The sequence below is a fragment of the Calidris pugnax genome, unplaced genomic scaffold (genome assembly GCF_001431845.1).
Source record: "Calidris pugnax isolate Ruff unplaced genomic scaffold, ASM143184v1 scaffold192, whole genome shotgun sequence".
NCBI lineage: Eukaryota > Metazoa > Chordata > Aves > Charadriiformes > Scolopacidae > Calidris > Calidris pugnax.
In genome coordinates, this window is record NW_015090919.1 from 844,352 (window position 1) to 862,517 (window position 18,166).

Consider the following 18,166-nt stretch of genomic DNA (forward strand, 5'->3'; position numbering starts at 1 on the left):
CCAGAAGGCCAACAGTATCTTGGCCTGGATCAGGAACAGTGTGGGGAGTAGGACTCGGGAGGTGACCGCCCCGCTCTACTCAGCACTGGTGAGGCCTCACCTCAAGGGCTGGATCCAGTTTTGGGCCCCTTCCCACAAAAAAAAATTGAGGGGCTGGAGCGGGACCAGAAAAGGGCAACGGAGCTGGTGAGGGGTCTGGAGCACAAGTCTTGTGAGGAGAGGCTGAGGGAGCTGGGGGTGTTCAGCCTGGAGAAAAGGAGGCTGAGGGGAGACCTTCTCGCTCTCTCCAACTCCCTGAAAGGAGGGTGTAGCCAGGGGGGGGTCGGTCTCTTCTCTCAAGGAACAGGCGATGGGACAAGAGGAAATGGCCTCAAGCCGTACCAGGGGAGGTTCAGGGTGGTTATTAGGAAAAATTTTGACACTGAAAGGGTTACGAAGCCTTGGAATGGGCTGCCCAGGGAAGTGGTTGAGGCACCATCCCTGGAGGTGTTCAAAAGACGGGTTGACATGGTGCTGGGGGACATGGCTTAGTGATGTTTTTTTGTCAGAGTTAGGTTGATGGTTGGACTAGATGATCTTGAAGGTCCCTTCCAACCTAGATGATTCTATGATTCTATGACTCTATGAAACAGCAGGTGGAACTCTGGTGGTGGCTGAGAGTCGTTCCATCCCCTCCTTCCACTCCCAAGTACAAAGCAGGGCTCCTACTGTTGGACACAACCTACTGGGAGGCAGCTTTGGAGTATCTCAGGCCAAAGTACAATAGGATGGCTTCCAAAATACCTCCTGGAAAATGAGTGAGAACGTGGTGCTGCAGACAGGGCTCTGTCTGTGTGGATGCTCACACCCAGAATGACTAACCCAGGTGCTCAGCCTTACACATAGAGCATCCAGGCAAGATGTATATGGAAAACTAAGCCTCAAATATTGAAAACTTGTTTCTACATCAAGTTAGACTCTTGATATTCTGTCATATCCAGTTGTACTATAGGATTATTCAGTGATCTTGAGTGTTTCAGTGATTGCTCGTTATCTCTCAACAGCCGACCTTTGCAGGCTTTTGCTTTCCCAACCAAAATGAAAGTTCTAGCTTAAAGTTGGCAAGAATATTAAAGCCACACTGAAAAAAATAAAATCAAATAGCTGTTTTAAGGAATGTTAAAAAAGGGTTACAGAGCAGACAGGTCTGAAAATATTACCTAAATATTGTAATGCAGCTTTTAAACAGAACCAGTAACACAAGAAAAAGATCACGGTTCAGTTCTGAGCCTTTTCTTGGAGAGAAGCACAGAATCATATTCAGCAAAGGTGATTCATTTAGAGGTGAGGCCTCCACCTCATTTATTTCCTCCTCCTTTAAGGCATCACAGATAGCGTTCCTCATCACAGCCCTGCCCTGAGGACCTGACAGAAACCTCTGCCTCTCTCACACCAGACCAGTCACTTCCTTCCCTTGAGGCCAGACCCATCACCCCGGGCTGCTCTGGACCCAGAGCATCCCCAGTCCCTTCCTTGGCTTAAGACTCCACAACCTGTCAGGGCAGCAGCTTCTTTGCTAAACATCAGCTCTTTTCCTTCTTTTTTCTCCCTTTTTTTTTTTTTTCTGTTAAGCTGCTTCTTCTAAAGGGGAATTTTGATTATCGGAGCACCTGATTACAAAGGGAAGGGAAGCAGATCCCCAGTAACCTGCAGCCAGACACGGCCCACGGATCAATGCGGCTCGTGCACCGATCCCCGCCGTTTGTGCTCATGCTGCCTCCAAAGTGTTTATGTGAGATGTGTGTTTTTCCCGTTGCTTCCCGATTGTTTGGCTGGGCTGGGTGATGGATGGTGGAGAAGGTTGTGTCTGGAAATGTGCTCCAAAGTCGACAGGAAGCCGAGGGGGCCTTTGCCAGCACTTCCTTCCTGCATACACGGGGAGGACAGAATGGGAAAAACCTTGGCTGTCTCTTACCCTGAGAAAAGTGCTACCCTTCCAGCTGGATTACAGTAAAAATAATTTAATCTTTCACAAGATTATAATATCCTTCCTCTCTAAGTATAGCTACAGTGGTAGCAAGGCTTACATAATGAAATGAACCAGCAATGCAGAACATACTGGGTGGCTACAGAGGGCTGGTGCTGGAACCGAACAAATCTTGGAGGTCCAGAACTGAAGGTCCTGATGTGCAGTCAAGATATGAATCATGAGTGGGCCAGACCTGTTTAACCCAGTATCTTGGCTCCAAGAGTAACCAGCACTAAGCACTTCAGCAGAAGGTGTAAAAACCACCATGAAGCACTATCCCTGGAGGTTTTCAAAAGAAGGGGTTGACATAGTGCTTAGAGACATAGTTTAGTAATGTGGGGCTTTTTTGTATGGTTTTCTTTTGGTTTTTTTTATCAGAGTTAGGTTGATGGTTGGACTAGATGATCTTAAAGGTCCCTTCCAACCCAGACAATTCTATGGTTCTATGATTCTGCGATTCTACATTGGAAACATGTCCCTCCTGGCAGCTTCCTTCCTCTGCCTGTTCTACAGAGCAGATCGAAACTCAGAGCTTAACATTTATTACCCCTACAAAAAACAATGCTGCAATGAGCAACTGTGAATATTCTGACCACACTATCCACACATTCCTCATGAGCACCCAGGATGGTTTCTGTTAGAGAGAGACTTTCCTTGAACATCTTTTTCCAAAGACCCAGCCTCTGGGTCTTTTTGTAGATGATTCATGAAGCTGCACGACATCCTGACGTGTAATCATCATCTGTTCACAGTGACAAAAACATGTGCAGAGTCTTAAAGAATAGATATTCCATGTTACCACAGAAATTTTCCCAAGATTTTCCATTCTTGACTCCCAGATTCAAACCCACATGAACAGCAAGATCCTTAGGGCAGGCAGGTGCTCGGAACCCCAAACTGCTCACCCTGCTCTGCTCCAGCCACGTGGGCAGGGACAGCAAGAGCATGGCACAGGGGGGTGGCTGTGAGGACCACTTTCCTCGCTGTCCCAGCAATCCCATCCAGCAGATATTGTCTGGGCGAGTTTGCCCGAGCAATTCTGAAAAAGGGAGGACGAAACTCTCAGGATTCTTGACAACAAAAGAAAATTCCCCAAACCTGCAAGCAGACAGCTCTCATAACAGCCTCTACTTCTGAAAAAGGAATCAGACAAAAAGACCTCACCCATTAACAAAGAGCAGGGAACAATGGAAACTGTCAAAAAATAGCCCTCACGTCAGAAGGAAGAATGCCCCTTTTTACACATCCAAAAAAGCCCAGAGCTGAGCGAGAGCCTGGGAGGCCGTCCGGCACCGCTTCTGCCTCCCGCCTCCCGCACCCTTCTCCTTCTCAGGAGCTGCCAGAAGCACCAGATGATGCTGAATTCCAGCAACCAAAGCTGAGGATGGAAGGGGAGAGGAAATTCACGGCAGGACTGAGCCAGAATAAGTAACAAATTCCTGTCCATCCAACCTCTCTGGCAGGGACCCTAACTCTGAAACTTTGGGGGACATACATGAAAATGGTTTGTGTGTGCATGTTCCCTGGGCCCTACTTTATAGAGCAAAGCAATTACAAAAGCAATTAATGAGAAAACTGAACTACGGATAAAATCTGAATGAGTTGTGTAACACAGTAATAAAAATCACGTGTTTTTCTGAATTGGTGAGAAGTTACAAAAACAGTTGATATTAAAAGTTTCAACCTGGAATAGAATTCTAACAATGCTGACACCTAGATGTGGACCAGGAAGTCTCAAAGATCCAGTAACCTTCACAGCACGTAATTTAGCACTGAATTCACAGGTTTTCCTCTATTTGTGACTCAATGTTCTCCTCCAGTAGCACTGAGGAAAATAAATGGAAAGCAAACCATGCTGAACAGCAGGGGAAGACAAGCAAACACTTGGACAAGCAGAAAACTCACCCGTGGGCTGATCACTTGAGTCACCGTCCTGATTCATCCTCCCAAAGGTGGCACCAAATTGGGACACTGAGCTTAGTGGTCACAGCACAGAGTTGGTAGCCCAAACTCTTGCTTCTGAAAAGAAAAAAAATGTAGTGTTACTATCAACCCTGTACGACAAAGGACATACCTTGTGTGTGGTCTGTAGCCTTTGTATCTAAACGAGAGCAGAGGATCTGTGTGCACACACAACTTAGCCCAGAAGTCACAGTACAGCGCCTGAAGATCAGGGAACTAAATGGTGAATCTGGGAATTAAGTCAACCAAGAAACACTGAAAAGTGGCATCTGAAATCTCATGCAAGTTAAAACAACGTGTAATTAAAACAACATCTGGATTCCTGGAATAGGTCAAGATCAGCTTTCAGATTCCAATTGCACAAATGGGAGTCTCTACCACTATTTACTTGATTAACCAAACAAAAAAAAATGACCTATCTAACTTCCAAAGTGGACAACCAGCCCACGTGAAAGCATGTTTTTGCTGTAGCTAAACAGCTCCTCCTCTGTGTTTGCTTGCCCTTCCACTCATCACACCCCGACTGTGGTGGAGTTGGGAACAGAACCCATGTCTCCCAAATCCCTGTCCAGTGCCTCAACCACCACATCCTTCCTGCTGAATCACATCGCAGAATTGTTTATCAGGAAGGAAATTCCCCCTTGAGAGTACTCACTCCGAGTGTGCTGGTAGAACACAAATGCTTAGAAAAATACAAATTGAGCAGCAATAACAACAAGCAATTCAAGTCCGTGTACAACAGGCCAAGGGTGTATATACACCAGCACATGGCTTTTTGGTGTTAGCCACAGTGTGAGGCACCACGGAGCAGGACATTACACAGCAAGCAGTGCATCCAGATGTCCTCACAGTAACAGCCTCCTGCTCCTCTAAGGATGATACCTAAGTTTGCAAGCATCCATCCCACGTTTAGCATTAGGTGCGTGTCGCTCAGAGGGGGATTCAGGAGGTTTCTATTCTTACCAGCCCCCGTGACAGTCACTTTTGGTACATCTCGTGCCACGCTGCTGAGCACAAGCAGCTACAGTATATGATCTAGTGGGTCAGAATGAACCTCAACGGCTCGTACTAGCAAAGGACCTTTGCTTTCCTTAAGGTCTTTAGCAAAAAAGAAAAGAAAAAAAAGAGAAAAAAGAGAAAAAAAAGATAAAAAAAGAATAGCAGGGCAGGGGGGAAGATACCAAAAGAGGAACAAATATGTTTTAGCGTAAACACAGTTTATCCCATTAGTTGCCTAGAAAACAAAATGGATTGTTCTTCATCTGTGATCTGTTAAGAGGACACAAACCCACTGAAATGCAAGTTCATGGTTCAGGGCTCTGAAGAATTTGGCACTCTCAGCAGCTGGGCAAAGGAGGAGAATCTGCAGTGGCCTTGCAGGTTTTATCCTGCGAGACCCCATCCCAACACCCGCAGGTTCCCCACACCAACACCCCCACACAGGCACTGGGGCAGGTCCCCAGGACACTGACAAGGTTTCTTTTACACTCCCTTTCAACTGTACAGAACTTGCATCAGGACAGACTCTTCGAGGGGCAGGGAACCAAACCCTCCACCACACTGTCCAGAGGCAATGTTCATAGATCTAGGGCAGGCCTTCAACACCCCATGGGATGAGGCTCGCTGCCTCCAGTGAGCTGCCCCACAGGAGACACGCTCAGCCTCTGGCACATGGGGCTGCTGTGGGGCCATGGGACAGCTACGGGCCAGTCCCACAGACACAGGACACACCAGACCCACGGGAAGGCAGTCTTCTTCCCAGAGAAGCCTGTTCTAAGGGCAGCCATCGCACCACACACCCAAGGGAACACCCAAGAGCTTCTGTGCCCTACGACCATCTCCTCTGTTTGCTCAGGAAGCTTCAAGGCTGATCCCTGCTGATCCCCAACCGTGTCAGAAGCGCCGCTCAAAGCAAACGTGGGGAGTATTGGTGCTGCTCTGGAGACACAAAGCCCTTCTGAGGGCACTTTGTGTGGGATCCATCTGTCACACATAGACACCTATATCTCACCTGACCATCTGAGCTCCCCATCTGACCAGTGGAGATACTGGGGCATCTCCAGGGAGCTTACTCAAACAGGGATGACTTGAAGAACACATCTATTGAGTCACCCCTTTCTCTCTGATGGCTTTCTAGAGAGTCTTGGCGGTGACCTCAGATGAAGGCATCTATCTCCAACCACCTGAATCCCACCCTCTATCATTACTTTACCCCAGAGCTGAACATACTGGTTTTGCTGACCCACAGCACATTGAGAAAACTATTAGAAACTGTCAGGAAAAGCACCAGTATCAAACAAAATCAAATGCCACTGCTTTGAAGTTTGGTATTTTGGATCTATCTTCTACTCATTCTTTCTATGTTACTTTAATTGCCTACAGTTTTTGTATTTATCTTCATATACCTACACAGAGTGCAGAGTCATAGAATCATAGAATGGTTAGAGTTGGAAGGGACCTTAAAGATCATCAAGTTCCAACACCCCTACCGTGGGCAGGGACATCTCCACTAGAGCAGGTCAGAAGGAGCCAGACTCTTCTCTGTGGTGCCCAGTGACAGAAGAAGAGGCAACAGGCATGAACTGAAATACAAGGAATCACCTTTAAACGTTAGGAAATAAAAACCCACTTTTTTTTTCTTCTTTTTTTTTTTTTTTTTCCCCTGCACAAGTGATCACACACTGGAACAGGCTGCGCAGAGAGGCTGTAAAGTCTCCACCCTGACTGGACACAGTCCTGAGCAAGGGTCCCCTCTGGCCTCAGCTATTCCGTGATCCCGCAGCACCGCGACGCCTGCAGCCTGGATGTTAAAAGGCTCCTTAGACCTGGGGAGTGCACAGCTGAAGACAAACCTTATTACCCAGGAGCAATGCCCGAGATTTCCAGAGAAGCCACCGTGCTGCCCCCAGTCTGTTCCCCATCCTTGGTCCCCCCAGGAGTCCCTGCTGGCTGCAGAACACCTGCCTCCCATTTGCCCTGCACTGCTTTGCATTTTTCACAGCACTGGCATCAGACACATCCAATAATTTACTTAAGTAAAAGTTTCTTGCCAGCAGACACTTTGAGGCACTACTTTCATTCTTTTGAACAGTAAAAACAAGTCCCAATTTCTCCTCAAGGCTTCTTTCAACCTTGACATTATCTAAAAACCCTCAAGCCTTGCTTTTTTACATCATACAAGAGTAATTTAGGAATTAATATTAAATGCAGTTCAATTGTTCTTCACTAAAAGGCTATTCTGTCATTCCTTGCCCGCTATTTTTGTAGTCAGGATCAAGCTTGTGGTTTTTTCCTATTAAGACACAGAATCCTAGAGTGGCAGGACTTGGAAGGGACCTTCGGAGATCACCCCATCCAAGCCCCTGCCAAAGAAGGGTCACCTGCCCCACTGAGAACCTAAGTCAAGTGTGTCCAGAGGGAGACTGTAGCCCCATGTCTTCAGACCTGCAGGATGCAGGGATCAGTTACAGTGGTGAATAATGGCACTTTGGAAGGCAATTGCTGTTACGGATGTCTTCTGCTTGGTTCAAAGCATTCCCCATCCAAACCCAGCACGGAATGGCTACAGAAAAAGGCTTCTGCAAAGAGCTGCCAAACTGCTTCTCCAAGGACTTCTGACTTTTCTCCAGGGCAGGTGTGGGCACCGCTGAGGTCTGGATTTGAGGGCTGGTGCCACAGAGGAGTGTTTTGCTCCTGATGGCACCCAGTCATCCTGAGTGACTCCCGTGGTCTGGAGTGAAAAGGATGAGTGTCTCTCAAAGGTCTGACACCTCCCCTGCCCGCGGTTCATAACGGCCCCAAACACAAAGTACCATTCAGGTGGATGAGGAGGCGTTTCCATCAGGGTCCTGCTTCCTCAGGGAGAGCTGAGGCCACAGCCACCACCAGGCAGGGAACTGGAGGCCACCCGTTTCTTTTTGAGCCATTTCAATTCAAGCAGGGTCATCACGGGGCTGAGGCCAACAAGAGATTCCTGAAACCTCAGCTTTGGAGCCCACCAGAAAGGCAGCAAATCTCTCTCCTGAGAGTTGGTTACCCCTCTGGAGGGTCAGCTCCTGCACCGGCACGTCAAGTCCTGCCACAGCCGGGGCTTTCCTTAATGCCCAGCAGCTGGGGGAAGAGGCTGTGGAACAATCTTCTCTCTCCTCTGAAATTTGTCACCAGAACAAAAAAGCAGGTTTCTATTCTGCTCGATTATGGAAAAAGATTCAAAAATGTGAAGTGAGAGTAACTTAAAGCTTTAGAAACAAGAAGGCAAATACTAGGAAGCAATGTGTATTTGTAGTCTTCTTCACAGTGTGATTTATAAGCCTATCTCACATTTTTGCAGCCTGCTTTTTATTACTTTACTGTTACGTACAGGCACATGCAGCAAAAGCTATCCAGCACTGCGGATCCCTCTGCAGAAAAAAAAATAAATTAGGAATATGGCTGAAGGAGCTGTAGTCCTGGAAATCCTAACAAATGCATCATCTGAAGACGATGGGTATCTTTTGATTGACTTTCACAGACTTTGGATCCTGTAATTAAACCCAATCCAGCAGCCGTGGGGTCAGATGTGGCTTTTGGCTCCCATCAGTCACAATTCCAACACTTGATTCTTCCTAATGCACCAGCTAAACTACACCCCCAAAAATCTCTGCTCCACACTTGAATTGTAGTATCTTGGGCTTCAGCGCGTCACAAATTACCTACAACCCGAGCCCATTTACAAGCCCCCTCAGCAGCCGTTGTTATTTCAAAGTGGGGAAAAGTGAGCGAGAGGCCTGTGGCCTCTTTCTACCACAGACTGAAACGCAAATAGCAGTTCCACCTATTTTTACAGCCTTTCTTTTATCACGTAAATCTTTAACTACAGAGAAATAGAAACTTTACTTCTCTGTGAAAAGGATACAGAAAAAAAAAGCACTGACACCAGCAAAAAAAAAAAAAAAAGAAAATTAAAAATAAAAAGGCAACAGAAGCCATCAGCCAGTGCCTGCCAGCAACACCCCAGACCCTGGCTCAGCCTCCCCCGGCCGTCAGGGAAGCCCAACACCGGCACAGAAGACACTGGCACTCCAGGGTGTTACTGGGACCAGGCCAGGACAAGCCACATCCCGTATTGATTCATTTTAACAGAATCACGGAACTGCCAGAGCTGGAAGGGACCTTCTAGAGATCCTCTAGTCCATCTCCCCTGCCAAAGCAGGGCTGCCCAGAGCACAGCACTCAGGAGCATCCAGGTGGGGCTTGAAGATCTCCAGAGAAGGGGACTCCACACCCTCCCTGGGCAGCCTCTGCCAGGGCTCTGCCACCCTCCCCCCAAACAAGTTCTTCCTCACATTGCAGTGGAACTTCCCATGGTCCAGCTTGTGCCCGTTGCCCCTCGTCCTGTCACTGGGAACCACGGAAAAGAGTCCGGCTCCATCCTCCTTCAACCCACCCTTTAGACACTTGGGACCATTCAGAAGGTCTCCCCTCAGCCTTCTCTTCTCCAGGCTCCAGAGCCCCAGCTCTCTCAGCCTTTCCTCAGCAGGGAGATGCTCCAACCCCTCCATCATCTCTGGTGCCCTACACTGGACTCTCTCCAGCAGTTCCCTGTCTCTCTGGAACTGGGGAGCCCAGCACTGGAGGCAGGATTCCAGTTGTGGCCTCCCCAGTGCAGAGCAGAGGGGGAGAATGACCTCCCTCCACCTCCTGGCCACACTCTTCCCTCTGCAGCCCAGGATCCCATTGGCCCTCTTGGCCACAAGGGTTCATTCTACAAAGGGGATTCCTCTGTCTCCACTTCAGTTTAATGGACTTTTTATTAAATGATTATTGATTCTTGATCATTTATGGCAGTTATTTAATCACTTCATACCATTATTTTCATCATAAGATTCAACGGAACTGCTGAAGGCTCAGAAGAGGAACCAGCAGAGCTGGGCAGCTCTAGCTACACCCTGTGCCTCAGCACTGCTGACATTAAAACTAGAAAGCTTTGCCATAATATTAACAGATGTCCATCAAAGTGGACTGGATTACCAGGGCTATCCCCCTCAGCATGGGGGAACCCGCCAGCTTGACAAGAATGTATTTTAATGGAAGTTCCTGTCCAAGTTTCTAACATCAGTAAGCAAGTTGTTGTGACAGCAAGGGCACAAATAAATCCTGTGCTCATGGACCAAGCCCTGCACCCAGAGAATGGGTCTCCCTGCACGCACCCTGAGCGTCAGCACATCATCCCCATCAGCAGGATACCAAGAGTAAAACAATCGTTGTGTGCAGGTACCAACCACGTGGAGCAACGATTGAAACCAAGAAGCTGACCCCCAGCCTTTCATGGCCCATCGCTGCCTGTGCACGTCCCAGCCCGGTGGCTCGTCCCTCTGTGTGTTACAGCAGAGCTGACCCTCTGTTATAAAAGCAGGAGCTTCAAAGGCCTGGGGCAGTGCTTCCCTTCCCGCCAGGATAAACAATTTTCCAGCAGCATCCAACTGCAGTTAATGCAGCAACACTGCTCCGTCCCGGCTGCAGCGGTGACATCCAGGAGGGTGACTCCAGGGGGGACAGGGACAACCTCACAGAACCACTTGCAGTGAGATGAGTCCTCCCTTTCAAAGTTGGGGGGGGGAAGAAAGGAAAAAAAATCACAGCTTGGACTTCAGTTTCTGAAAGCCCAGGAAGACACTTAAATGTGATGCTTCAGTGAGTTCTGCCCCGAGGCTCTCCGGTTGGAGGGACACGGTGACTCCCAAGGCAAGTGTGAGTCAGAGCAGTCCAGACACAGGGCATTTGCCTCTCAGGGCACTGGGTGAGAATAACATTTGCCCTTTTTTCTTGTAGATCCAAAGAGTCACGGATAGGTACGAGGAAATAAATACTTACAATGATTTCTAAATATTCCTGTAACCTCTAGAATTACTTGGGAGACGGTTTGCTGTCAGCCTTCCTGGAAGCTAATTGCAACAGAGCATCTAAGAAGAGGCTCATTGCACCAAGAGAAAAAAACCAACCTGGCAGCAGCCTCCTCTGTCACCACACTGGCTCTGAAAGGCTCTCAGAATGACATCCCAGCAACTGTAAACCTCCTCTCCCACCAAGGGGCTCCTGCAGGCCGAGAGCTGCACAGACACAGCCCCGCTGACACATCCAGGTGGGACGGTGGGACTGTGGCTGCCGAGCGCTGCCCTTCCTTATTCCCCCACCCTCTTGAAGGAGGTGTGAAGTCCTCCTGTTCTGCCCACAGCACCAGCGGGTACCACTCTGCAGACCAAGCTCTCCCTGCTCATCTCACTCTTCCTGCACCTCAATCACATTCCGTCTCTTGGAAAACTCATCCTGCAGAGCCCTGGAACAGGCTGCCCAGGGAGGTGGTGGAGTCTCCTTCTCTGGAGACATTCAAACCCTCCTGGACATGTTCCTGAGCAACCTGCTCTGGGTGGACTGCTCTGGCATGGGGTTGGACTGGATGATCTCCAGAGGTCCCTTCCAGCCCCATGTGACTCTGTGATTCTGTGTGATTCTTCGAAAACAACCAGCACAACTAAAGTCACTGCTGAAACCCAGGGTAAGTCTTGGAGGGTGTTTCCTGGTGCCCGAGGTGGTTCTCTCACATCCCTCCAGCCCCACGGAAGGATGCTGGCTCCAGCACACAAGGTGCTGAGGTTCACACCTGCTTTTCCCTGCGGAGGCTGCAGGGAGAGTGTTCGTTCTCTGGTCTCTGTCCCCCTCTGCTGACAAACCACCACGGGCCTGTCCCGTCCTGCCAGCCCACCCAGCCCCGGGCACGCACACAAGAGTCCGGCTGGAAGAGCCATGTCCTGCTAACATAATCCACAGCTCCTTTCCTAGATGAACATTTTATAACTTAAAATTTATTTCCTCTTTTTTTTTTTTTTCCAGATATTGTCATGAAATTATACTAATCACAGATGCCCCTCCTTCTCCTTGATTTGCTCCAGGAACTGAGCACTCTGTGCAATGGATGGCACCCTACATTCTGGTGTTACCTAAAACCCCTTGTATTTCACATCCAGATGTTGTCATGAAATAATACTAATCACAGATGCCCCTCCTTCTCCTTGATTTGCTCCAGGAACTGAGCACTCTGTGCGATGGATAGCACCCTACATTCTGGTGTTACCTAAAACCCCTTGTATTTCACATCCTTTCCACCCACCGATGACCCCCAGCACCTCGCATGCAGCACCTACCCCCTGCCTTTTTTCTGAGGAGGTACGTACCAGGGAGGCGACCTAAACTCCAACAGTAATTCCTAGATTAACATTTTATAACTTAACATTTATTTCCTCTTTTTTTTTTTTTTCCAGATATTGTCATGAAATTATACTAATCACAGATGCCCCTCCTTCTCCTTGATTTGCTCCAGGAACTGAGCACTCTGTGCAATGGATGGCACCCTACATTCTGGTGTTACCTAAAACCCCTTGTATTTCACATCCTTTCCACCCACTGATGACCCCCAGCACCTCACATGCAGCACCTACCCCCTGCCTTCTTTCTGAGGAGGTATGTACCAGGGAGGCGACCTAAACTCCAACAGTAATATGGAGACTGAAGAGGGCAATAAACCAAAGCACAATGTTCCCCTCAGGTCTCAGCCGGGTCTGACAGAGCCCATCATCCCTGAAGGGAACCATCCCAACCCTCCCAGTCCCGAGCTTTTGATGCACAACTCCCCAAACAGTCCCCACCCCATACTTGTCACAGCATCTGCAGCTTTGAGACCCCTCTGTGTCCCTGAGCTGGGGAGGAGGAACCAGGGGAGCAGCAGGATGTAGCAGCCAGAGCTGTGCCTGGCAGGGGGGCTCCGTGCCACCCCCTGCACTAGCCTGGCACCAACGCAGGAACGGACACACCATCTCACACCCCCGTGGTGTACCCCAGCACCAGCCCTGCCTGCTGCCCAGGGGACGGTGTCTCACACAAGGGCGCGTGGGGAACCGAAGGGTCTGAACGTGGCTGGTGACACCCAGACACTCTGTGCCCAGTGGCCACCAGAAGCGAAGGGGTTTGCTCAACTGCATGAGGAACACAACCCATCCTGACCCTGCCGTGCTGCACTTGACAATTCCTGTGGAACAACGAACACCAAGAACAGAGAATATTCTGTGTAAAGGCAACTGCGAAACAGAAATCTCATCTTCTGAGATGTGTTAACTTTAGAGATGGATTTTCAGCCTTGTTACTGCCTGCATTTCTCTGCTTCTTGCCTTTTCTGTACCCATGTGAAGGAAAGGGCAAGAGAACCAGCCCTGCTCGGCGGTGACCAGATGCTGAGTAATGCAGAGGACAGAGACACTCACACCGGGACTGACTAAATGCGACTTCAATCACATGCAGGTTGTACTTAACCCACCAAAGAATCACCACTTCAGAAGAAAGAATCCCAAAGGGTCATTCCACCTCCAAACCAGCACCTTCCAACCACCTAAGGAAGGTTTGGAAACACATAATGCAGAATTTCAACTAGAAACAAAGTGTAAAAAGAACTTCTCAGCAAATAAAAAAACTATTGAAGTGAACACACTTCACAAATTTAATCCAAATTTGTTGAACACTATTTAAAACTACTACAGTATAAGAACTTTGAAAAACTTTGAAAAGCCAGGGGAATAAATAATCATGATGACTGTAATAGTAACATTTAAATCCTTCTTACTAGGAGAGACAGCCTAGTTACTTTACATCCTGACAATTCAGTATCTCTTGAGCTCTCTCACAAATTAAAAAAGCGTACCTTGCTTTCTTTTTTCCAACCCTAAAATAGCGGTGTGTTAACACTGAGCACAGCACCACTGGGGACTCAGTATGTGACTTCACTGTTTCCCAAAACAGAGCCAGGGCTGCTTCAGTTTGACGTCTGCAGGCCCTTTTTCTGCCTCCCAGCATTTTGGTTTCAGGTTCAAGCACCGCTGTTGAGCAGGGAGCCCAGCATCGGTGACCCCTCTGGGTGCCCTGCGACACAGCCCTTGAGCCTTCTCTCAAGCCATGCTGAGGGAGCTTTACCATCTCACATAAACTTACTCATTTTCTTTTTTTTAAGATGCATTGACCATCCTCCAGAGCCTGGCACTTGTAGAAGGCTCTGGCAAAGGTGGCTGGTGACCACGCTCTCGCCAGCCGTGGTGCCCCGTGCCCACACAGCTGGATGGAGCTGGACGCCCGATGCCTCAGCTCCCCGTTCTGGCGTGTTCAGGTGAGCAGCGGGCAAAGGGATTTGTGCAAAACGGCTGGGCTCTGAGCTAGAGAAACTGAGATAGAAGGACACATTCCTTCTGTGGTGCTAATAAACAGCGGGGGACAGTCATCTCCTGAATTCCTGCAGCTGCTTGGCCAGCAGACATGAGTCAGAGCACTAACACACAGATCTCCAGTGCCTGCAGGAACAGGATCTGAACTCCCGCCTCCCGCCAAACACCTCGCTTTGGGGGCTGCTCCTCAGGGATCGCTCAGACTCTTCAGCCACATCTACACTACAAAGTTGTGGAAGTGCAATTACGTTGGTAAAAGTGCAGTAAAAGTAATCACTTCCTGAGGGACAGATGCTCGAGCAAACCCCCAGACAAAAGAGAGAGAATTTTAAGAATCATGGCATTTACAGGAGGGGGGAAGGAGGGAGGAAGGAAAATTTGTCTTTGACAAAATCACTTCTTTTTTTTTTTTAAATAGAAAGTGTTGAAGTTTTCCTTCTCCTGAGGGCTTTGCTTGAATAGCTCTAGCTATAGACGCAACACTAAACAAAAAGCTTTTGCAGAATGGATGAGTAATTCCAGCAATCCAGTAAATTTTCTTCATCTTGACCTGCTTCCCTTCCTAATCTCCCTTTCTGTTCACACAAAGGAGCTGAAACTGCCCTGTTGATGTCTCCATGATTACTTTCACTCCAGACCACGTCTAAATGCTACTAGAATCAAAGCAGAATAATCCAAGGATTTCCTCTCAAATCAACATTTCCTCTGTTATCCCTGTTGTTAGCAAATCCTTCAGCCCCCGGCTGTCTGCAGCTCCTCATCTTCCATCCGGGACCGGAGTTACCGGGAGGCTGCCCCACAGCCAGAGCGGGACCAGCAGCTTCTACAGGTCTCAGGCAACATTCAATTCATGGACGAGCTCTTTCTCCATCTCCCAAGGGCCCCTGGAAATGCCTATTGCACCTTGTAAACGTCTTCAGAATTCAGGAGTCCCACAAGCTACCAGCATTTTAATTTCCAGGTTACCTTAATCAGGCTTGACCTAGATTTTCTTCACTACTTTTTCTCACCTGATATCTGATAAACCTGGTCAACAACAAGAAGCTACTTGTTTTAGTAAGTTTTGCCTCGCATTTCTGTTTGTTTTTTACCTGCATCATTACCTACAGGTCCTTCTACCTCCTTCAGGGAATACCCTCTCTGCTAACGCCGGGACAGAAGGCAGCAGGGCGGGAGCAGTGCTGGCTGACATGGAGAATGGAGGCAGGAGACCAACCACCAACATCTGGTAACAACTGAGAAGCTGGAGGGGGCACTGGCTCTGCTGTGGCTGAAGGCTACGACTTCAAATATAAATTAAGGGATGGCTGATTACTGGCTTGAGACTTTGACCAGTAGATCTCTTTATAATACGAGATCAAAGTTTACAATGCACTGGTGACCTTGTTTGCCCACTCTCTGAGAAGGCCTCTGTCCTCAGTGATGTCACCTCTTGGCACTCAAGGGACTGACACCCCCATATCAGTCCTTCAGGGTAAGGGTTCTCACTGCTTCTTTCTGAACATGTTTCACTTTCACCAGATGACATCAAGGTCAATTAAAGCTACTCATCAAAGTCAATTAAGTCTTTGTCAAGCTTTTAGAGCATGAAGCCAGTAACTCCACCGCATTCTCCTTGTAGGCTTCCTCATACCCACAGCAAGAGAAATGACATTTTGCTGGAGTGCAGGGATAATGTCAAATCCCACAAAGTCAGAACAAAGTGGAGTCACATTGTTCACCGCACTCTGCGCTGAATTCCCATCTCTTCCCAAGCCGTATCAGGGTTATCTACACCATGCCTGATAATAAGTTGCTTTCTAAACTCCTTCAAGGAGAGCTCTTCCTCACTCTTTATCTCCTGAGTAAGCTGAGAGAAGGTCAGAAACTAGGACTTGAACGCCGCCATTAAGCCATCAGTTGGATTAACGAGGTCATCTTTGTTGGGGTGAACAATTTTCACACGGGACATTGGTTTGTAATCAAGTTTGTGGGAGACGATATTGTCCAAAACAAGGAGGTCTTCAATGATCTTCTCACTGCCCTTCAGTTATTATTATGATAAACAAGCAAGGGCTTGACCTTCCAGTCTTCTCCTGCATTGACACCCAGCAAACGCGTCAGACCCTCTCAGGGTACAGAGTACCCAAGTCCAAGGCTCAGATAATTTTCAGAAGTGCTTTGAGTGGTGCTGTGCATGGCTGCTGTGAAACCGGCTCCTCGGATGAGGAGATCTCAATAGTTACAGAAGTCTCTACCATTATCTTCAGAAGAAGTTGAGCAAAATGCTGTATTAACCAGCTTCTGGACTGTTACACACCCATAAAAAATATTATTAACCTGAAAGGCATGTGTTTTTCTCAGTATGATTTATTAGTTGCAGTTATAGTTGCAATAATCATGGTCTAATTTTTCAGAAAGTACTACAATTTATGCATAGTTTTAACCACCTTTTGAAAGACCTTTAAGTAATGATGAATCGACCCATAAAATAATACAAATGTTAGAACCAACATATTATTCTCCCTTAGGCATGGGCAGGGATATCTGATTTACGTCTGCCAAATGATTTGGCATCTGAACAACTGGCAGTGAATTCAAAGTGAAAGAGCAAAGCTGTGGGCAACCGCTGGAAAGATTGGGATTCTTTCCCTTTTCGTTTCAACATGAAATGCCATGTCTGCTCTGGGATGCTATAATCTAATTCACTTGTTCACAGGGCAGCAAGTTGGCTGCATCAGAATAGTCTGCATCTGCCCTGCTCTGCCACTGCGCCGTACAGGACCGCTGGTGTTAAGCGTTATGTACAGACAAGCCCACACTTGATCAAAGGAACCGCTGGAGAGGGATCTCACCCTGCAGTGCTCTCCTGCAAAGCTCCCTCTCTGCGGGTGTGCAGACCCAGGAACCGCAGGGAACTGAAAGGGAACCACGACTTCTCTTTTGGTGTCACTAACCCAGCACCTCCGCCCTGCTGCTGACTGGCACCCAGCTGATGCTGTGGGACACCCACTTACCGGGGTCAGGGAGAAGCGCAGGATCCAACATGCCCTTATCAGCAGGACTGATGCACATCACAGCTGCATGAGGGACCAGCTCCTCAGGTCCCTTCTGCCCCCCCCGGGCTGTATGCTGTATGGGACCAGTGCTGTGCATCGTGAAAGACGCACAGTGACAGAAGGGCTGGGTGTTCTGTTGACAGACAGGGCAGGAGGATGCCCTGCTGCATCTGCTGGCCTCTCCATTGCTGCCATTCCATCCCTTCCATGGCCACACACTTTCTTTAAAGTTTTGAAAACTTTCTTAAAAGTTCGTAAGAATGGTGCTAAATATCATCCCTTCCCCCACTTCTGTGCCTTAAATGGCCCTCCTCCCCGGGGAGCAAGCCAGTGATATTATTTTGTGATTTCTCCTGCCTGCTGTATTTTCCCTGCACACTGTCTCAGGTGCTCAGTGGCCACAGGCATTAGCTCAGAGAAAAATTCCCCTCACTCCCTGTCTCAGCCTCCCTGCAGGTATCAAACTTCTGGTCAGATTTTACAGAAACCAGTGTCTCTTTTACCAAGCTCCTGAGCAGCAGGCGAGCACAGAGCGGGGCAGAAAGGCGCCAGCACAGCCCTCCCCACGGCGTTTCAGTGAGGGGAGCCCACAGAACACAGGCAAGGGGTTTGGCTAAACAAGAATCATAGAATCATAGAATCATAGAATGGTCTAGGTTGGAAGAGACCCTTGGGATCATCGAGTCCAACCATCTCCCCTACTCTACATAGTCCGCCCCTACACCATGTCCCTCAGTACCCCATCTAAACGTCCCTTAAACACAGCCAGGGATGGTGACTCCACCCCCTCCCTGGGCAGCCTGTTCCAATGCCCGACCACTCTTTCGGTGAAAAATTCTTTCCTAATGTTCAATCTAAACCTCCCCTGTTGGAGCTTGAAGCCGTTCCCTCTCGTTCTGTCACTAATTACCTGTGAG

General features: G+C 48.4%; 1 protein-coding gene across 1 annotated transcript in view; it reads right to left on the reverse strand.

The window, feature by feature from the left end:
- The window catches only part of EXD3 (exonuclease 3'-5' domain containing 3), a 313,559-nt gene that overhangs the window by 237,513 nt on the left and 57,880 nt on the right, over positions 1-18,166 (reverse strand). The window contains exon 2 of the mRNA XM_014949705.1: positions 3,914-4,027. Coding sequence (XP_014805191.1) covers positions 3,914-3,950 — 37 coding nt within the window. The 5' untranslated portion in view covers positions 3,951-4,027. The remainder of the gene's footprint in view (positions 1-3,913; positions 4,028-18,166) is intronic.